We start from the raw sequence: 23,138 nt of genomic DNA, 5'->3' as shown, positions 1-23,138 counted from the left end.
GAGCTTTACAGTTATATAAGGTCAAATATATTGCAACACATTTGGTGTAATCATTCGTGAAATATTAGACTTTGTGTGGAGTAAACATGGCTGTTGAGGACATCACACTGCATTCACAGACACCAGCTTTGTGTGTCGTGTAAAAAAAGATATTCAGGAGAGTTATCAGTGTGTGAAGGTGTATAGTGTATTTATTTCAGCAGGTTTTGGGTCAACATGACAATGACACACAAAAATTTGAAGAACTTAGAAACATAATTAATTTCTTTGCAGTATAATACAGTAACAAAATATTCTCGTTTGCCCAGTGTGTTCAACAGTAAAACCCCTCGCTTGTGTTCATTGTGGTTTGCATCACATGCTTCTTAAAGTTGGGCAAGCACTCATGCTCATCTGATAAAGATTTCCATCATGTGCAAAAACAAAATTGTCATGCAAAGAAACATTTCATCCTCAGGTGATTTGGTGGACTCTGCACATTTCTCTGCATAGAACAGTTTGACAGGAAAAGTAATAGTGTTCACCAATTTGTATTAAAATGTGTTGCACGACCCAGTTTTTCTTCCTCAGGATGAATGAAGTTATTTCAGGCCCGGAAGCAGCTGGAAGCACTCGCTATGCAGCATAACCGATCCACGTCTCTCTGCAGCAGCTAGATGACGTTCTCAAAGAGCTGCATGGAAGCCATTATATTTTCATCCTGTTGGGAGAAGGAGACAAGAGAAAATGTGTTTGCGTACAAAGCTGCATGAACTCGGTCAATAACCATGTGGCAAGTTTGATGGTGGGTTTACCTTTTGGCAGGTTTCTATGAATTCATCAATAGTCACCACTCCATCTCTGTTTCGATCCATTTTCTGTAAAATGTCAACACAGTGGAGTCATAATCAGGTACAGTGACACATGTCATGGTCTTGGATCAGTATAACATCTGGGTGTAATCATATACATTTAGATGCCAAGAATTAGTCTGTGTGGTTTGGTGGTTGCAGAGAAAACATACCTGAAAGAATTTCTCTACATGCTCAGAGGGGGAATCGTCGCGTACACTGGGTAAGGTATACCTGCCCATCATGTCATAAATGGACGTCATTATTGCCATCATTTCCTGCAGGAAATCAGAGAGACACAGTACAGTACATCTGCAATGATGAGGACACTGCAACAGACTTCTCATAAATGAAGATGGTTTGTTAAATACACCTCTTTAGTAATGTAGCCGTCTTTGTTGATGTCATAAAGGTTGAATGCCCACCGCAGTTTCTCTGTTACAGAGCCTCTAAGCAACACAGACAATCCTATCACAAAGTCCTGTAAAAGCAAGAAGAAGTTTTATTATTAATCACTGTACTTGCTGCCCATGATAACTTATTAACAAACATGCATTCCTGGGTGAACTCACCTCAAACCGGATGGAGCCATTTCTGTCCATGTCAAATGCGTTGAACAGGAAATGTGCATATGTGGTTGCATCTGCAAATGAATAGGCAGGATTGGAAATTAACAGGAACTGTTGAAATGTGACACACATTTTTCTTTTAGTCCACACAAACTGAAATACTACTATTTCAGATAATTAAAATATTACTGGTAATGTGGACTAATTCTGTTTGTTCAGACATTTTTAATTAACTTGTAAAATTTACACAATTACAAAAAATAATAAAAGAAATATAACATCTATATCTATATATATAAATACAATAATATAAATTATATATAATAAAGATTATTTTAAAAAGTATAAATGAATTTTAATTGAACAAAATAAATTATAAAATAAAAATATAAAAAATAATAAAATAAATATTATATATAATATAATAATATAAACAATGTATTTAATAAAAAATATTTCAAAAATTAAAAAATAATTTTAATTTAATTATATATATATATATATATATATATATATATATATATATATATATATATATATATATATATATATATATATATATATTAAAAAAAATAATAGCAGACTGGGTCTGTGATACCAGTTCATTAGTTACAAACAGTACCTCCTTGAGGGAAGAACTGTGAGTATATAGACTTGAAAGTTTCCTCATCCACCAGCCCACTGGGACATTCCTGTTGAAAGAAAAATATTTACGTAATTTAAGTGAGTGCTTACATTATTTTTATTATTATAAAGAGGTTAGCATTTAAAGTTAGTGTTACTGATGTTATATCATTGTATACTGCAGACACAGTCCCTGACAGCAGTGCAGGTTTATGGCCACTAGAGGGCAAGAGGAGCAGGTTAATCTTGACTGAGGCCTTTTGTGTTGTTTTTTTTTTAGAAATCCCCACGATACAGGCCCCCCAGAGTGGTGCAGTGATGGAAAGACTAATAGCACATGTGTACAAACTGGTGTGATAATTTCTCACATCCTGTTTTAGTGAAGCTGCAGTTCAGTAACAGCACAATAAGAAGAAGAAGAGGAAAAAACAATACATTTCGAAAACTAAAATGTCCTACAGAGGCATGTTTATCATGAGATGTCACTTACAGAGCCATCAGCCACCAACAGTAAGGCGCCCTGTGGAGATTTCATTACAGTTTTGTTTACGCTGAACATTTACACCACATCTCATTATGTGTATCATTAAGACCCCACAAACCTCATTAAACATTTGCCAGTTTTTTAAAGTGTAAAGCTTTTCTTCTTCTTTTTCCTCCTTAGATGACACTTTGCTACCTTTAATGGCACATTACAGCCACTTACTGCTGATATCCATTACCCGCCTCTGCAGTCTGCAAAAATGTATATCCTGCCGCTCCTGCAGTCATGCATGTGCTTGTGTTGGCAGAACACAAAGATTTAAAGGCTCAGTGTCAGGACTTAGGGGCATTTACTGGAAGAAATGGAATATAATATTCATACGGATGTTTTCATTTGTTTATAATCACCTGAAAATAAGAATCTTAGTGTTTTTATTGCGTTAAAAGGAGCCATTTTATCTACATAAGGAGCGGGTTCTCTTCCACTGGGTCCATCATGTTGTTTCTACAGTAGCCCAGAGCAGACAACCAAACACTGGCTCTAGATAAGGCCATTCGAGTTTTGGGGTTTTTGTGTTATCGTGTCGGCCACTGTAGTTCTCAGACACACTTGGCACACATTTCTGCAACCTCACTGCTAGATGCCTCTAAATCCTACACACTGGATCTTTAAAAACACACAAAAGACACATTTGATCAGTCAAATAAATCTACATATTTCTATTTTCAAATTAATGTTTGAGACCACTGACTCTCAAGATTTGGGTCAAGACTTTCTTAAAAGGTAATCACATAAAACTGAGCGGTCAAAAGATAGAAAATTGAGAACAAAAAACATCAGCACCAACAATAATCATGGTAGAAAAAAAGACTTTCCTCTGATATCTGTTGTGAATTACATCTTCAAGCATCTAAAATGTACTCCAATAAAACTGCCTTAGAAAGGCAACACATGCAACTGTGACGAGGAGTCATAGCTTCATTTCACAAGGTCACAAAAAAAGACTATAACCACAATTTTCCACAGTAGCGTGCCTCCAACTCTGTGGCACTGGCAACAGTCTTGGCAAGGCCACGGTGAAGTCCCTACTATACTGTCTACACATTCATACTCACATACACACCTATACACATGCACAAAACATACATACTGTGTGGTTACCAAGTGGCAACCTGTGGGGCTGAAAAATGAAACAAACAAGGAAGTGCCACAGGTTTTTTGAGAGCCATTTGAGGCTGGCTTCAGAAGTTAGTCATGCCCATAGACCCCCAATTTAAAATGCCTAACTTTATAGCAGAACTAAACATGTTTACAGCCTGGTACAAAACAAAACAAAACACGGTTTTGATCTCTACAGCTAATTTCCCGCTATATGAGAACTGTACAGGGGGTACATTTTTATATAACTTGCCCTTTTACTTATTTATTGAGGCTTAAAGTTAAGCATAATTAAGGGCGAGACGCTTTGAGTGACAGGCCGAAAGCATCCTTGGCTTCTAAGTCAGATCCACCCTCTGCTCCTCAACAGTGGCAGCCTCTCGCCCAATTATGTTAACTTCGGCTCTGCCAGAGGGTCCAATCTGGGCCTCTCAGTGACTTTGCTAAGTGTAAAAATTGCAGAGAAGTCATTAATTCCACTTTTTCGATTAAATGCACAGCTATTCCTATTTGTCCAAATGAACCAGCTCCTATTTCCTCATAGAGGTAAATGGGAAGCCAGTGAGCTTTGCATGCTCACAGCACCTTTCAGTGCTCAAGGGATATTATATTTAATGCCACTATCAAACTCATTATGGTGAAAAATTCAACAATTTGTAAGGACAACTAAGAACAGAGAAATTAATTGTTAGCAGGTTTGACGAAACATAAGTCTGATTTTAGTTCAAGCCGAGAGATCAGCATCGCGGCTGTGAAAGCTAGCTACTTTATTGCTAACAAAATAGCATTAGCATCAAAGCCACACTCTGAGGGTGAGTTAATTCACATTAATTGTGAATGTTTTCTTTACACTAAAAGATAGAGACAAATTTGAAGGCTTTGTTATTTTCAGGCTACTTGAGCTAAAATGACTTTGACACTCTTGCTTTAAACAAGAGTCCAAGAGTCCACAAACCATTGGGTGATGTTATGGTTGCTACATCCATTATTATTACAGTCTATGGTGGTTACACACCCTAAGCCAGGTCCCCAAATATTGTGGAAAGCTTTCACAGAAGAGTGAAGGCTGTTAAAGCAGCAGAGTACTGTTTGAAATCACATATGGGTGAAATATTTGGGTGTCTGCATACTTTTGGCCATGTGGTGTTTATTTAAGGGATTGTAAATTGTGTCTGAATGTTGGTTGTGTTTCTGCTCAGTCTCAACTGCACCCTTGAGCTTCTTTTACTGTTGTTGATATCTAATAAGGTCTGCAAAGACAGACGCTCATTCTTTTATATCAAATTGAATTTGGATGACCAGCGACGGCCGACTGTGCTAACTGTTTTCATACATTTTTGAAGCCTCTGTAAAGTGACTGGAGCTCCTTCCTGGTGAACTGCGTCTGGGCTTGGAGCTGATCGAGGCCCTCAGGTTGGTGACGCACCATGGAGAGTTCAAGGTCGCTGTCACAGCTGTCTGTCAGCGGGAAACAGAGAAAACAGGGGGCGAGGAGGGAAAAGAGGGGGGAGGAAGAAAAGAGGGAGGACATAGCCGTAAGACCAGAAAGAAAGAAAAAACAAAGGAAGGGGAGAGGAGGAGTTGAAAATACTGGAAAATCAAGAGAGATGGGAGGCAAAAAAAAAAAACGTATGGCACAGAACTGAAAATGCTCACCATCTTTACACAAATAAAATATAGATTTTGAAGGAAAAGAAGGAAAGGTGAGACAAGGAGATGGGTTGGAGATAAAAGAGGGTAAGAAAAATGAACAGTACAGGTTAAATATGATTAAAGATGAGACAGATGGAAAGATGTAGGGACATTTTTTGACAGATAAATGGTAAAAATTAAGAGTAAAAGGACCTTGAAGCTTGGCAATATTAGGGTGGTTTAAGGAAATAAGTAGATATACTATAAAGAAAAAATAAACACCTTTCTAATTGTGGACACTTTCACAGTGTCTGAAATAACTCCCCCTTTTATTCACTCCCTGCTCCTTCATAAGTACACAAAAGTTTATTCTATGGTGAGGAATAAATGGAAATGTTTGACAAGAATCATCATTTTGTGCACTTTTCAGCAAAAGTAATGCACTTGATTTTTTTAATTTTTATTTTTTTTTTGTTGTAGAAGTGGGAGAAAAAGTGTTATGAAGAATTTAGGATGGTCAAATGTGCAGTCTACAGTCTTTCTGCTCCATTTTTGAGGTCAAGAGAATGTAAATTTCACACTGATAATTCAAACACTTAAATAAAATAAGCAGGTAGCAAATAGGGAGTGATTTAAGACACAGCCATTGACTCATAATCACAGGTGTCACTAATTACCACTGATGAAGTTTCTGCAGCAGAGTGCACACCATCACACCTGAATTCAGTGCAACCATAATTAATCTCATCAGTAACACCTGTGTTTGACAAGTCTACATGTCCACTGTGAAGGGTTTGTTGTATCAGCCAAAGGGACGGAGCCGTTCAGTTCAATTTTTTTTAAAAAAGCAGATTTTTTTGGAGGGGCATTTCTGCTTTATTTGACAGTTACAGATGAGCAGAAAAGGCACGGGATGGCATGTAGCGAAGGGCCCAAACCCAGGCCGCCGCTGCAGTAAGGACTCAGCCTTAATGGTACACATTGTACCAAGTGAGCTACAATGGCACCCCAGAGTTCGTTTAAAAAATTAAGGGGAATTAGTTTACAGAGACGGCTGTGATGTAGGGTTGGGCAATATGGGGAAAATCGAAGGTTACAATATTTTTGACCAAATACCTAAATATTGATTTTATGGGGTTGACTATTGGTGCTTTCACAAAATATTTACACATGAGATATTCTGATAAATAATCATCAGTAATGTGGATATAACATCTAAATGAGTAAAGGGAAATAATTGAGCAGCTAAAACAGTCTGATAAGTTCAGAAAATATCATCACTTCACTGTAATGATGCCTTTTAAGGAAAATATAAAAGAAGGAACAGTCATGACGACAAGGACAGCGTACGAGGAGCCAGACAGTTCTATTGGAGTCAATGGGGCCGACACTACATATCACATTTAACCCATCATATCTTTGTTGTTTCAACTTTGACTGAAAAATCCTTCCACTAGATTAAAAAACACACATTACATAATGCTAACTGATGTTTTTAATCTAAATATGCATATTCATTTTCCTTGTTATTGGTCCCCAAATAGGTCATGGCTCTGTCCTGCGGCTGCAGGACCTGTAAAGGTAAAGTAAAACAAATGCACATATTTCACTGAAAAAAAAAACCCCATCAGTAAGCATCACATCGTGCGTGTTTTTTAATCTGGTGGAGGGATTTTTCAGTCAAAGGTGAAACAACAAAGATATGATGGGTTAAATGACTTCATGACTGTTGTTTCATGACTGTTCCTTCTTTTATATTCTCCTAGTTTAAAACCAGGAAGGACAATTACTACAATATTAGGTGTATATTATCCAAAATCTAAGACCATATTTAGTCAGTAGTATCGATAAAATATTATATTGCCCAACCTTAGCTGGTTTCAAATTAAACTTAACAATAATGTGCGGAGGAATACCAGCGGAGCTACTCACCATCTGTACAAGAGCAAAAACACAAACGGTAAGTTGATAAAGATGAGGAGGAGATGATGATGAAGAAATGAGAGGGGAAGAAGAAAGTTGCAGAGCTGTTAAATATTTGCTTTGATATCTATAAGTTACCAAAATTTACCGACAAAGCGAACACACAGTTAAAGGATAGAGTCACTTTTTTAACTTAAAAAGTTCTCAGTTGCTGCAAATGATGAACAATTAAGGCAACCAAAAACTCTTTCTATGTGAACCTATCCTTGAATATTTCACAGCCCGTTTGTGTGACTGCAATTACTCATAATTTTAGCATCACTATTACAATCAACAAATTCAAACAACAATGAAGTTTAACAAGATTATTGTTCTAATGACACACAGAGCACCAAAGACAAAAAAATTAAATGCACAAACATGTCTTTAGTTCTTACCTTCCAGTGACAAAGGTTCCCAAACCCCAAACTGTTTGAGCACGACAACAAACAGTCCGATGACGACAACAATGGCAATTACTTCCATGCCATCCAATCCCATTGTTGCCTTGCATTAGATATCGCCTGTGCAAAAGCCCTTTTAAAAAACTTACTGTTAACTTCCTCCTGCCCCGTGCTTTTTATCAGTGTTTTTGCACAGGCATCAGCAGTTACAGTCACTTAAATGAAACCCAAGACTTAGACCACTGACCAGCTACACAAAAAAGACAGCCCACAGAGCATCCTCCTTTGAGTAAACAAATTTGAAGTCCATCATGTGCAGAGAAATTCATAGAGCCTTAATCCCCCAAAATGATCCAAAGCTTTCTCCACGCGCACACGATCCATCTCTGTTACTACTCGCCGGCATTTTACCTCCTGGTCAGTTCATTTTAGGATCTCTCCCACAACTCCATCAACTCAGGGGCTCCACCCCCACTCACTCCATCTCCTATCACTCTGTCCTGAGCTCTGTGTGTGTGTTTGTGTGTGTGTGTGTGTTTGAGGTTAGTAAGGGAGGGGTTGTTACTGAAGGAATTTCTTTACTAATAGTCTCTGATTGACAGTCTAAGCTGTCTTTATTTGCTCAGTCATTTCAAGGATGCAAAGCTGTAAAACCAAGCATTGATCCACATCCGCTGATGGCTGGGATATGAACAGCACTTAGAATGAAGGAGCCTGCCCTGCCCTGTGTGGCGCTGCTTGTATCTACTCGGTCGTTCAGCCATACACGCGGTCAATAACTCAGGAGGATTCACTCAGAGCTGAAAAACACCGTGACCGTTGTGACTGTAAAAACGGTGCTTCGTTTATGACATTGTAGTTAAGAATAGTCGAGCTGAAGTGAATCATATCTGTGCTGCAAGGGCGAGCTGCACACCACAGAGGTCAATTTGGAGCTTCTGTAAATCCTCCATGTAACAAACATGCTGAGTATTAATTGTCTGAAAGTACTTTTCCACTTTTTGTTAAGACACAAGTGAGACTTTGCATGACTATAATGTGCCGGCGCACTATGAAAGTGAAGAAGAATCTGAGTATAGTTCACAGCTGATGACTCTGCACAACATAATGGACTCAGTTAAAGTACGAAGGGGGGTGGAGGGCAAATCAATTGTCGAGAGGTAAAATATTGGTCTTAGAAGAGGGAGAGAAAGCGGGCCAGAAATGCATTTCGATAGCCATGGAGGGTTTATGTAAATGGACTCGTCTTTAATGTCTGAGTCAAACTGAGATAACTAATGAACTGGGATGGTGCCACTCCAAAAATACAAAACGATTCGATACTATGACTTCAGCGCACCTAAGGAGCAGTTGTGTGCCTGCAATCGACGTCTCAGGGTGAGATTTTGATGTCTATGTTTGTATTCTTTTGATGTAAGATGCCTATTATACGTCATAATAGTTCCTTACTGCTTATTGTCTATAAAAAACCTTGCAGCTCTTGTGGAGCTTGAGAAGGCTCGTTTGCCAAAGTGCGTCAGCATGGTTAATAGTAAACTGAGGTCACGGCATTAAAGGGGAACTGTACCCATTTACCAAACACATACATGTTTTTCCTGTGACCTCAGACAGTCCGAAAATATTACTAAACATGAACACCTCTCTCCCTAATCCAACAACTAAAGTGTTTAACTTAGATTTGTGACATCATCAAGTACAAAGTCTTGAGCTGCTCCATAGACAATGAATTGGGAAAGGTGTTACAGATGACACTGAGAGCACCCAGGGGAATGTCCCAGGTATATGGCTGCATCCAAAATTCCATACTTACATACTATTTGTACACTAAAACAGTAGGTGAGATTTTTAAGTATGTCTGAAACTTTACTATGATATCAACAGTATGTACATTTCAGACTATACGAGGTGAAATATTACAGAATATAATCAGTGGACACTATGCCAGATTAATTATCCCACAATGCCATGACAATGTTCATAAAAACAGCTCTGTAACATCAATAAATACCTCTAAAGGTGAATTACTTTGATCATGAGTTTGCTGCCTGATGTCTAATTTAGAAAACACTTTATGAAGTATTTGTTGGCCATGCTAGTGGCGTGGCTCCAGGGATATTGGTTGGTTACTCCATCACTTTGATCCAGACTGAAATATCTCAAAAACTATTTCGAAGGCATGCCATAAATTTGGTATACATATAGGCTAAATAGTATACCTGCAGTGGCTCCCAACTGGTCCAGCCCCAGGTTCCAGAGGTCACCTTAGTCATTAGCTCAAAGTTCACGCAGTTTAATACATTTAGTGTCATACTTACGTTTGGCCAAATCCGTCAAGCTAGTTCACTGACTAGTTTTCCGTCTGCTGCGGTGACTAGATGCACATTGGCACTTTTGGATGCGCCACCCTGCAGCACTTCATACCACCATCCTATTTCCAGCCTTGCCGCCCCAAATTGAAATGCATTTTCCCCCCACTTTTCTCTCGGCTCGTACATACCAGCTCTTGCTGCAGGTCCTTTTCTCTGCTCCTATGGCAGCTTGACTCTTCTCCTAACCTTTGATGAAAAAGATGCTGCTGTCTTGTGTGTGATGAAGAATGGATAAGGGGAGACTTGTAGTTAAGGTTGAGAAATATTCTGAATTAAACAACCCACAATCCTACCATTATAAAGACAATGGCCAAAAAGATATTGCCTGGTGAGTCATAGCTCTGGAGATCGGCGCTTCAGGTGAGAAATCAAGTTTAATTAGGGGCTCTTCACACATGATTTTAAGTTAATGCAGAGGTGGAGGAAGTACAAATCTTTCAGTAAAAGTAGTAATAACTTTGCATGGTTGTCTGTTGACGAGCTGCAGCACGACGCATCCAGTGTGTGCTAGGGGTGGCACTTGACACACCATGCCGCGGCGGCACCTGTGTGTTTTCAGCTTTAGTCACTTACTCTACAGCATGAAACACCACTTCAAAATAAAAGCTGACATGTTTCAGAGTCACTTGCAGTCCATTCAGAATGGACCCGTGAGCCACTTTTGGACTGCGACCCACCAGTTGAGAACCACTGATCTAGTGACAAAAATGCCTGTGACTTAACATTGCACAATGACTTTGCCTGGGATTCACATTTTCTAACAGCCAGAATAACGTTACTCCTACAGGCATGATGAAAAAAGCAAAAATTCCACAGGTTCATCATCCCTGTAGATGCTGGTAGAGCTGAAGATGGCACAGGTTACCATAGGTTATGCGCCTCCAACCAGCAAGGTGGCTCTCAGTTAGTGACGTGGTCATTACAGCTCAGTGTGTCCAAAAAGATACATACTAGTGTTTGTGTACACAGAAGTAGGTTGAACGTTAGTACACCTATTGGAGATGTAATGCATCTCATAATAACATAATAATAACATAATGGAATTCTTACTTTAGGTGTTGCTCCTTAACTAAAGACTAAACTAAGACTGAATGTGATGAAACAGTGGTTAGCTCTTATGCACCACATATCTGGAACAAACTCCCAGAAAACTGCAGCTCTGCACCATCTCTCACTTCTCTTAAATCAAGGTTGAAGACTAATCTCTTTGCTGCTGCCTTTTATTAAATCAAATATTTATTCATTTCTTACTCTGCAGTGTAATTTTTATTATTCATATACCTGTATTGATTTTAACTGCACTGCGACTTTATTAAACTTCACTTTAAATCATTTTAAATAATCTTTTGATCTTTGCACCTCTTGTCTGCACTTTTGCTCTTTTTAATGGTGATTTTATTCAAAATTGTAAATCATTTAGAATTAATTTTCCCTATTAAATCTTTTTTTCCTCTTTATTCTTTTATGCTTTTATCATAAATCTGGATCCTCTCTTGTGAATTATTGCTCTGTAAAGCCCTTTAAACTGCCCTGGTGTGTGAAATGTGCGAAACAAATAAAGCTTGCTCCTGTTAAGTAGTTAGTAGTCATAGTTTGGTTGTAATGAATACATTTCTGTCAGAAAAGACTTGGGGGAAAGCCTGTCTTGCACAGGATGTAATAAAACAACCAAATCTTCTATAAAATATTGTGCCTATCTTTGTCTTATATGAGTGTTAACTGTGAGATGGTGGTGATGGATCACGCAGCTAATAAAAATGGTGCACTAGTTACCCTTTGCATACATATATGGATTTTTTTTTGTGTGTGTCTGTGTTGTGTTTTTGATGTGTGGGTTAATCTGACCTCACCGACACAAACACACTCAGCCATTACAGAACATGCAAGATGTATGAGCTCATGTGGGAACTCGTCTGCCATAAAAATAATGCAGCATTATACTGTTTAATGCACCCTAAGTGCTGATCTATCCCTGTTCTTCTATTAAATACAGACAAGAGTGAGGTGGCTTAAGCATGCAGAGATGCAGACAGTGCAGCCATCAGTCTCACCATCAGGTCTTAATGACTGCAGTGAGAGCAACATTACAGCTCAGAGCCTGAGCCCATCTATCAAAAACTGTCACACAAGTTCTCGTCACACTGTTAAACACCCCTGAACTTTGCTGTCTATCAGACATTTTTTTTGTAGCACACACTTTTAAGTCTTTCATTGATTTTTATGAGTGTTATTTTTGGCAAGAAATTATTTTTCTGGAGAGGCTGCATACACACCTTGCACCATGCCAAGCGGGATCCCCCCTGGCCTTACATATGAATTTTGTCCAGTTTAATTAAAATTTGAATTGCATTGTCAAACATAGTTTTCAAATGTGCATTGCTAACATTAATCAACTGAAAAACTATTAGTTAAAATGGACTCATAGCCTTTGAAATGTCATTTTTCATCATCTATAGATATTTAACAGCTGATATGATTAGACAAAAGCACAAATGCTTTCTCTCTCTATAATATGACTCATAGCTTTCTCTTTTATACAATTATCAAGGGGAAGAATGTGCAGGAGTCCCAGCAGCAGCCATAATGGGAATTTATTGCACAATTGACCTCTGAAATATTGGCCAATTCACACGTTACTACTACCTTTGTTTAATTTCCTCGCACCTAATTAGACAACAGCTCAAACTCAAGAGCAATACAAAGACACTTCACATAGATATACCGTATGCTGCAATCATTTGTTCAAGATCAACCCGCAGTTCTTCAATTATAGTAGGGCATTCAAAAAACCACTTTAAGACTGAAGACTAAAAAAATGATTTGTCATTTCTAGATGAGTACGGTATAGGAGCTGGACAAGACTGTGTCAGCAGTGGGTCTGCTAATGTTTAGTGTTGAGTACACTGGTTCATTTAAAGTGTGAGGTGGCAAAGTGAAAGCTCTATCTGCGTAGCACAGACAGAACATATCCCAAAACCTCTGTTATCAGATCATAGAAAACATAACATGCAACATCCTCTGCTGATGTGGAGTGATAATGACTGTTTATTCTCACTTTTATAAGGAGAGAAGCAACAATGTGTAAACCCTGTTGTGCATTGCATCATGAAACCTGACATCTTTTTTGCATCATTAAAACAGCTACAAGGAGTTTTTAACTGGCTATAGAACAGTCTCAATTTAATACTGATGCCTCTGTATGACCTGCATAAACAAATGAGTCAAACAACAAGAAGACTGGTTATTATTATATAGTTATTCTTCATGCCTGTCCCTGAGTCCAATTCCCTGCAGATGAAACGATTGCAGCATGCAGACTGAAAAGAGCCTGTGTTTATATTTTCCCAGGCAAAACATTCCAGTAAGTAGTACGTTAACCAGTTAAAAAGAAGCAGGAGGAGATTTTCTGTAGAGAATTTTATTTTTGATGTTATATTTTGTGGTTATGGCTGATACCAGGGTGGGATCAGCAAGAAAAAGAAAAAGAAGCACATGTGAATACACGAGTCAACCTTGGTCGCTCATTTAACTCATTGGCCCTTTTCCTCCTAGAAGCTATGTTAAAGTATTTTTTTTTTTTTTTTGTGCCTTTAATTACAAGACAGTTTTGAAGAGTGAAAGGGGAGAGATAAGGGGGATGACATGCAGGAACTAGGCTGGAATTGAACCCACAGCTGCTGCAGCAAGGACGCTGCCTTTTTATATGGGGCACCTTCCCAACCTACTAAGCTACTGGGCACCCCAGAAAGTATGTTATATGTCTATTTTATTTATTTAAAGTCTACTTTGTTTCATATTACAGTTAATAATAAACAGCCACAATACATACATTACCTCATCGCTTTGCATCCTGCAAACAGCTGTGTTAAAAAAAAAATTGCCATGATACTGGGTTTTTGTTTGTTGCTGTTTCATGTCTTATTCGTAGTCAGTCTGCTTGTGAGTCATATCATGCCCTTGTGCTTATTCTTGTCTGCTCTCCACTTCATCTAAGTTCCATTAGTTAATTATTTCATTGTGTATTTAGTCTGTGTGCTGTCCTTCTTTCATTGTCTGGCCGTCTGTGTAGGTCAGTAGTGCTCTTTGCTGGATTGCCTCCCTGTTATCATGTGCCGTTATGGTTGGTACTCAGTTTAATTTTTGTACTTTGAGTTTGTCCGCTTCTGCAGTTTTGTTGTCTCTTACCAGCTACATAATATCTCTCTTTTTCTTTTATCCACCTGCCAGCTGTCCTGCAATTGGCTCCTCTTTGTACTGCAAAAGCATGACAATAGCATTAAAAACAAAAATATATCTTATATTTACTCACTTCCAAAGGTTTCTTGTAGTTGGTTCACAGTAACTCTGCATGTTCCAGCATATATATTTTTCTAAAGTTAGTATATTTGTTTCTGTGAAAGCATGCCTCTAAAAGCAACCTAGCATTTTTATTGGGTTGTTCTGCATGAGATACATCTGTGTGAGACACTGAGTGCAGACCACCTTCTACTGCACAGAGACAGTGGTGCAAAAGACACTCAGGTGCTATAACATCTGCAGCCCAGTAGGTGGCGACCAAGTGGTTATAAAGTGGAGAGGATCTGCTGAAACCCTCAACACATTTTTCAATTTTAATGTGTAACCAACATCCCTGATGGATAAAATTATTACTAAGTGAGGACGATGATGTAATTGAGCTTGTAGAGTTTAATGGTGAAGAAGAGTTTCAGAACATTCCTACTGCAGATAAACTTAGAGGCCTTTAAAATAAAAGAATGAGCACATTTCATTGCTAGAGTCCAAAGGAAGGATGGCATACTTTATTAAACTGTATTATGTGCCTGTTCAAATTGATGGTTTGTCAGCCATCAGGAGTATTTGCTCTGTTACTGTTTACATCACCATCCTGTCCAAGGCACATGGCCATCTGTCTGTTGGCAGAGAGAGAAGTCAGCAGGAAAATGACAACAGCAGGTCATTTCTGGACGCTGCAGCACAGACATTTTATCTGCTCATCATGGTGTTTGCTACACAGGCTGATTAAAGTATCACAAGTAGTTTAAAGGAATTATAAGATCTTGCTTGGATAGATTGCAGAAATGAAAGTCTGTCCTGCCTGTCAAGTGCATGCACACAACTGACTGCACTGTCTGCCCACACAGAAGGACAATGTCAATAATTTAGATAAGCTGAGAAAAAGGGGGGCATGTAGGGGCAGTCAGTGGAAGACACTGTGCTCCCCATCTTAAGAATCTGCTGCTACAAAGGTAGATCTTTGTATGAAATTATTCTTTAAATTTCTTGATGTTAAATGTGTGTTTGTGTCTGTGAGAGAAAAGGTATGGCAAATGAGTGTTATAGATGGGGAGGAAAAGCTGTGGTAGATCAAACTTGATTCTCTGAAGCAGATTCAGAGGTGAGAGCGAAAGCGGCAGCGGCTCATTCACTGACAGATTAGTTGCTGAGTAGAAGTGGCGTTTAGGAAAGAGAGAAGTTTGTGCAGTAAATACTGAACAGAGGGAAAGAAGGGCGAGAATATACAGTAGATGGAGCAGATGTTTTAAAATTCATGTATTCTGTAGTGCAGGAGACTGAAGGCCTGCCCTCCTATGTATCTCTCCTCCTGCGGTGCTGTGAGTCCCACTTCGCCTGCTGTCACACACAATCATGCAGATACACTGTGTTGTTGTTGTGTAACGTGTTAGCCTGGTGGTGCACCTCTTTATGTGCCTGTACCTGGCCCTTGTTGTGTGGTGCTGGCGATAATCCACTTGACAAGACAACACTTCATCAGAGATTTACGCGTGAGCCGTGGTTTCTGCCACTTGGAGCCATCTGTCTGTCCGCCCTGGTTTGGGTCTTTCCCATTGGCATCAGGCAGCAGGCCACCATCCACTGCCTTCCCGTCCGCCTGAGGAAGACAGAAAAGAAACTGTACGCTGAGAGAGAAAAGAGAAGACAGACCTCATAGTGCTTCTGCACTTTGAGGAGTCCCCACCAGAGGGTCCACATGACCACACAGGGACACACAACCCAGATGTAATTTCTTCCACGTTATTGGTTTTAATGCATTCTCATTCCAAACTCGTCAAATACAGAGGCTTGGTCAGTGGTCCTACATGTAGAACTATGACATGCTAGGTGCCCGTCCAGTGTCAGTTTTGGATGCTCAGGGACAGCGTGTCAATTTACGCTTGTTACCGGAATCATGTCTTTTCAAAATACACCTCTGTTTCAACAGGAAAAGTACAGTTTCTGCTTGTTAAATGCATAGTGCCTTTTCAAAATAAACTTAGAGCATAGGTTAAAAAAACAACAACCTTGTGTTCTAGGTACTTCCTTAGGTATAGGCAACTAAAGGACATGGTTAGGTTTAAAAAAACAACATAATGCCTTAACTTAAAATAAGAAAGTAACGTCAGTGTCACATGACATCCATGACATCTGTGACATGTGTGACATATGTCACTTGCATATCACGCTACACATACTGGCACACTACGTTGTTATTAAAATAACTTGACGGACTGTGGTTTCACATGGGAAATGAACAGTGGTCTCCCGGGTGAAAATCCAGAGTTTGTTTGACCTATCCACCTCCCTTCCTGCACAAACTTTAGATGAACTCTCACGCTCTTTACACTATGGTAGTTGTCTGGAGCGTCAAAAAATGTTGCCACCTGATGCGTCTCATACTGCCGCTAAGGGGTGCCTCAGTGCAGCATGTCTGACACCTAGGGCCACTGACCTGGCTTTGGTATTTGATGAGCTGGGAGTAAGACCAGGTTGTTCACAGCAGCTAGCATATGGGTGTAGGTTTCTCCCCTCCTTTGTTATCCACCACTTTACTCTAGACTGAAATAGCTCAACAATTGGGCCCTTTTACAGTCATACTCAACTAGTGGCCCGTAAGCCAAATCTGGCCCGTGAAAACTTGCCACATGGCCTCCCATCCATTTTCTTTCACAATGAAAATAAGTTGATCCAAAATGTGAATTTTGTTTGCACTTTTAATATAAATTAGGTGTCAGGGTACATAAAAAGCATCAAAACAAAGCTTGTTTATCAAAAAAGTGCCAGGCAAAGATCCCCCTGAACCCTGCCAGAGGTCCAGGCTAAGCCCCAAATGTCATCAAGTCCTAGAAACTCTTCTGTGTAAACCTGATCTGTGCAAGCTATCAGCAACTGGCCCCTGGCCACCTGCCATTTTGCAGAGGTGGCCCCTGGGCAAAGCAAATTGAGCATCCCTGCCCTATTAGATTAGCCTGAGTGTCAGACTGAAGCTCCCAGAACCTTCAGTCTGACATGGCTTCCATTGAAGGCGATTTACAAGGGGGAGGGAATTTGATTTTTCCCTAACCAATCAGTAGAGATCAACGACTCACCCAGAATCTGACGTCATTAGTATCCATGCCTCGGGGGTGCCGAAAACAAGCGAGCATTGCCCGTTTAAAATGTCTCTGTCGTTGTGCACGCCCAGCTGCATCGCCGTTAAATCCAGTTTAGCAGCTTCCTTAATTTGGTCCTCCATTAACGTGAGTAGTGGCAAAATACCTTGATAGCATCGTTAATGTGGTCTGTAGGATCTGTAGCGGTCGCCATTGTTGCTATCCTCAACATTACCCACCGGCGTACAGCTTGACATCAGTGTGGCGCTGATTGGCTAATCGCTAGACCCCCGGCGTTCATTGGTCCGTCCATCGTTTGGACGAGATAAATCGCAAATTCATTGAAGTATGCCAGACCAGTAATGCAAGCCTACTTAGTTGGAACCAGGCTACTATTAGATGTATTTCCATGAGATCTGGTGCAGATATTCATGGTGCCCAGAGGATGAATCCTTATGACTTTAGAGATCCATTGAGTTCTTGCTTGTGGTTTTGAGTAAACTGCCTTAACAACTATTAAATTGATTGTCATGAAATTTGGTGCAATGATTCGTGTCCACCTCAGGATGAAATGTAATAACTTTAGTGACCCTTAACTTTTCATCTAGCACCATCATAGGGTCAAAAGTGTCAGTCACCTTCAAAATGACTGCCATTTTCCATCAGCCTCAGCTGTACTTTGTGTTTAGTGCTAATTAGCAAATACTAGCATCCTAAAATGCTAAACTAAGATGGTGAGCACAATTAACATTATACCTACTTGGCATTGGCATGTTAACATTTAGTTCGAAGTACCATTGTGCGTAACAAAAGCCTCACAGAGCCACTAGTATGGCTGCAGACTCTCTGTGTTGTTGTTGGTAGATTGGATTTAGAAAATTAACTGACCATGTAATTGCAATGTCCCTGGTTCTCCTGTTACTACGGCCTTTGTTACACATCATCTCCCTCATGTCCTGTCTCTACTGCACTACATCTAAGAAAGGCAGGAAATGCTTCCAACTTCACTGCAACTTGCCTTATATGCCTGTCATCCACTGTCTGGTACAGAATGAAAATTACAGAGAGCAGAAGGTCTTTAACACTTAATGTAAGACCTGAAACAGAGACATATTACATATAAGGTGCTGTCTTACACAGAGTCCAATTTAAGCACAGTTTCCTCTGGTATAACCTCCCATAAATGCCTTTTTGGAAGGACAAGTTATATATTGATGTAGGTTTTTAATCACAAGGTGGTGTGACATAACAGGAGCTTTGGCACTGGTGAGCTGGATCTGCTTTCATAGCTTTCTAAGATAAAACACAGTGTGCCAGCTGGACCAGCAGCAGGAGTTACATTCAGACATCCAGCCAACTGGTGAGTATGTTTGAACAGATCGATACCTCAGTAATCAATACTTTAAGACTCAAATGCTGAAAAAAATAAGGGTTGATTATCTGTATGAGATAGCAGGGCTCTCGTAGATTCTTGGAGACTTTTTTCATCTTCATGCTGCATTTGTGTCTAGCAACAAACATCGCAGTTAAGAAGGGATGAGTTTACACAGTTCTGTGAAATGGTATTCTCTTTTTCATGCATTATACAGATTAAAGGATAAAGAAGGAGTTTTGAATGTGCTTACCTTCCAGAAAAAGAGAGAAAGAATTGGGAAAAATCAAATATTCTTGTAAAATGAGGACTTATAAGAACAGGGGTATGAATTAGTGATGGGCAAGGCAGTTCTTTACAGTGTACTGATGTAACCGGTGGACTCTAGTGTTGTCTGAGCTGTGTTGATAGGAAGAGGCCCAGACGGTGAATATATTTGGAGGCGATGTCCGTATATTCCTGACAACTGACAGCAAGAGGTAAAAACAAAGTCCTCCATTGCTAACAACCATATAACTTGAGCCCCTACACAAATTGTGACACAGGAATATGTTAGCATATTTTACAATAAATTTAGGCTACACATGGCTTAACAGCGCTAAAACACGGACAAGCTGGGCTTAACGTTCAGCTCAGGTCACTTACTAGCGGACTGGGGACAGTGATTTTAGTTGGATAAAGATACTGTTTGCAAACTGACAGCTGAAGTCCTACCCTATTATGTACAGCATGTATATTTTTGCAACACCAAATTATGAGATAAAACATTGGGTTCCTACTTCGAGACTTCAAGACATGAGAAAGAGGGAGAGGGACAGGCTTGAGCGATTTAGCGACTGTCTATCACTCAGGGCTCATGCTCACTGTGTGGTACGTTAGGTGAACAAATCACTGAACAGGTAGTCACTCAGTCATTGAGTCCCTGCACAATTTCCCCATGTGTATGTGTGCGTATGATTCATGGGTACAACTCGTTCTAAAATTGGTTCAGTATTGAGGGAGGCGGATGCAACCGGAGCCGCGAAATGAGCTAAAACGGTAACAGGGGCAAATACGTCCCGTATAAGTTTGCGCATTAAAAGTGCTTTTTTTGCATCTGGTGTAAGAGGTTACACCAGATGCACAGTCACTGTCTCTATATTCACATTAACGTTTTGGCGATAATAAAGCTTTAAGGGGTGAATTTAAACCAATCTGCTGTAATGCGAGGATGATAACTGTGATGCGTTTGTGTTCCCATTTTAAATATTTTGTTTTCTGAGGCACATCTTTGTTGGACTGGTTTTCAGTCCCATACAGTATGAATGACTCACAGCTGCTGTCACTGTGATTGTACCCTATAACGTTCTGCCTGACTCTACTACATGTTCAGCCTTTCAGACACTTCCTCCTTCCTTTCTCGTTTGGTTCTCTGGAGACAGTTTGATAATTCTTTGGCTTTGTTTTGCTTCTCTTAATCCTTTTTCTTTGTCTCTACAAAGTGTTTTTACTCGCCTGTGGTAAAGAACTTTAAGAGGCTGTAATGTAAAGACTTTGTAGAGAAAATAGGTACAGCTACTGTCTCGGGAGCTCGTCTGTCCCCCTGGTCCCCTATTTGAATATGAAAGGATGCCAAAGCATACAGAGCATCGAGAATGTCGCTCAATAATTCACACTCCTTAAAACTGCATCAATAAAAGATCAGAGTTGGCTGCAACGGTGAGGTGAAAGATGACTACGAGTGAAACGTTCTATGGATCCTCCAAAAGCCACAATAACGACTGAAAACACACTGAACACACACACATGCAACCACGTGTGTTCGGGTTAGATGATTTGGGTTCAGCTGCATTATTCAAAGGACTGAAGTCATGTGCACTGAGTTGCGAGATGCTCCCTGTGATCATCCAAGTCACCGTGAATGCTGTGGGCGACCATCCTCCACTGATCATCACATATGTTGCCTATGCTTGTGTGCTGGCTTCCAGTCCTGCCGCCTGCACAGCCTGACACAACTGTTTATCACCTGTGATGCTCCTGACCTCCTTTCATCTCTGTTTGCCATATGGCTCAGATGTTTTGGCCTGAAGTCATTCAAACTCCACTTTAACATATTCATGAAAGACACAGAATATCGTATGAGTATCTGCCTTGAGCTTAGCTTGACATACAATGCATGCGCCCTTTTTAATTATATGTAAAGGTTGAAATCACAAATTCAGCTCAAGCACTGCACTGAAATCAAATTTTGAGATGCTTGTACTTTACGTAAGGACCTTATTTTTATGTTATTTTACACTTACAAGGCTGGGCAATATATCAACGTATTAATATTGTAATAAGAAAGTAGATGTCATCTTAAATTTGGGATATTGTTAAATCATAAATGCTGTCTTTCCCAGGTTTTAAAGACTGAATTACAGTAAAGTGATGACATTTTCAGGACTTACCAGACTGTTCTGTTAAACACCTTGTCATTATACTCACATTACTGGTGATCATTTACCAAAAATCTCATTGTATAAACATTTTGTGACAGCACAGATAGTCAACCCCACAATATCATCACAATATTGATATCAAGGTCAGTGACATATTTGATTTTCTCCATATCGTCCACTGCTTCCTCTTAACTACATTTCAGAGGTAAATATTGTGCATTTAATCCACTTTATCATATATAAATATATCTAACAGACATTAGATCCAAAACATATGATCAATAAATAATATGTAATGCATTTTTATAGATTAAATTATGCAACAGCTATTAAGTGGTTAAAGATATTAAACAGCCGACATAACAATGCTGCTTATGTTAACCCAGTAGTACAGTATATATCACACTTTGAAAGGGACCATTCTGCACAATTAGTATGTTTATACTTTTGATTAGTATGTTTTGTTGATCATACCTCTTTACTTAGAGCATAGGCGTCGATTTCAGGGGGGACACAGGGGACGCGTACCCCTCAATATTTAGAACATGCATTTGTCCCCCTCAATAAAACATGAAAGCAGCAGAGGACTTTAATTTTGACAAAATTAAAGTCTTTTCCACCATAAATTGATGCAGAAATTACACAAACGGGTGCATCAAAACCACCAAAATGCAGTAAATTAAATGTTTAATGCTCAAAATTTTCTGGTGGTGGACCCCCCAAACCCTTAGTTTAATATTTGGTCCCCCAATGTTGACACTAAATCTAAGAGAATTTTTAAAAGTAAGATTTTTTTTACTTGTAGGTGACTATTTTAATATTACTTACAGTAGCTGCATCTAAAGTATACCTGGCTACTTCTTCCAACACTGTAAATCACAATGCATGCCTCAGTAAAATGTGTGGTCTAGTGATTTTTCTCATGTTAAGTTCAGTTTTCAGACTTTCTGCTGCAGATGAATCAGAAAGTACCAAGACCATTTCAAGTTAGCAACAAACTGTAATATCAGCACATAAAGGAATATTACCACGATTAATCAGTTTGCATGCGCGTCTATTCCAGCAATAAGTAAATGAAAGCAAACAGTAATCAGTGTTAATTGTACCTGCATTGCGTCTGGATGTGTGTTGCTGTTTTGCAGAAAAGAAAAATCGCTGCAATCGTCCTCCGCTCGCGCTCCTCAGACGACCCTGGAGTGATCTGCAGCAGCATGCAGAGAGAGACAGAGAGACACCAGCTACTTGAAGGAGGAGCAGAGCTGCTCGCAGTGCTGAGCTCACACACACACACACACACACACTGAGGTGCCGAGGAACACACACACTGTAAAAACCACAATAATCACAGCCACAGAGGAACAAACCTGAAGAGTAGGAGGATTAAAGAAGGATTCAGAGAGTGATCTGCAGCAGAGGTCGTGATCCTCCACAGATACACTGGAAGCACTGGAGCCCGGGCTGCTCTCAACAAGTGAAGATGAGGCAAACAATTTATAGGGCGACCGAAGGAGCGAGGTGTGCATGAGGTGTTCACATCGTGACACATATTATTAGAAGTGCCAGACATATTATAACCTGCAGTGATGGTGCATGGGTCCAAACTCAGACAGGCGCTAACAGTCGGACTCTCTGAGGAAATTAAAGAAGATTGCTGTGTTTCATACTCACATACTGTCCAAATAGATTTGATTTTATAGCTCTGTGATGCCGCTCAGATATCATAATAATAATAATAACAACAGGAGGAGTATTATATTATGAGATTTACAGTCCTCATATCAACAGACAAGACAGTCTTACAGGGTACTTGGAACAATCTCTCACTCTGAGCCACTCACAGTTGTTTTTTGGGGGGACAATCTGAGGTGTGTCATTATCTTTGAGCTGAAAAAGTCGTGCACAATTTGCAGGATAAAAATGGCAACATTATGTAAAAATAATTATGAT

At 39.6% G+C, this 23,138-nt stretch overlaps 1 protein-coding gene across 3 annotated transcripts; it reads right to left on the bottom strand.

Moving 5' to 3' along the window:
* Window positions 1-165: 165 nt before the first annotated feature.
* On the bottom strand, window positions 166-22,700 carry LOC117269828 (calsenilin-like). 3 transcript variants are annotated; one of them, XM_078162240.1, is made up of 10 exons: window positions 22,556-22,700; window positions 22,298-22,392; window positions 15,748-15,922; window positions 4,999-5,324; window positions 2,022-2,091; window positions 1,403-1,473; window positions 1,204-1,311; window positions 1,004-1,108; window positions 795-857; window positions 166-700 (listed from the first exon to the last, which is right to left on the bottom strand). In XM_078162240.1, exons 2-10 carry the CDS (start codon window positions 22,301-22,303, stop codon window positions 653-655), a joined length of 972 nt encoding a protein of 323 aa, XP_078018366.1. In that variant the 5' UTR covers window positions 22,304-22,392; window positions 22,556-22,700; the 3' UTR covers window positions 166-652. The 3 variants fall into 3 exon arrangements, with proteins under 3 accessions (XP_078018366.1, XP_033503062.1, XP_033503065.1); XM_033647171.2 differs by having other exon boundaries at window positions 4,999-5,123; window positions 22,556-22,699; XM_033647174.2 differs by lacking the exons at window positions 15,748-15,922; window positions 22,298-22,392; window positions 22,556-22,700 and adding an exon at window positions 7,658-15,740 and having other exon boundaries at window positions 4,999-5,123.
* Between the last annotated feature and the right edge of the window lie 438 nt (window positions 22,701-23,138).

The sequence above is a fragment of the Epinephelus lanceolatus genome, chromosome 19, assembly GCF_041903045.1.
Source record: "Epinephelus lanceolatus isolate andai-2023 chromosome 19, ASM4190304v1, whole genome shotgun sequence".
Classification (NCBI taxonomy): domain Eukaryota; kingdom Metazoa; phylum Chordata; class Actinopteri; order Perciformes; family Serranidae; genus Epinephelus; species Epinephelus lanceolatus.
This window is presented reverse-complemented; position numbering and strand designations above follow the sequence as displayed.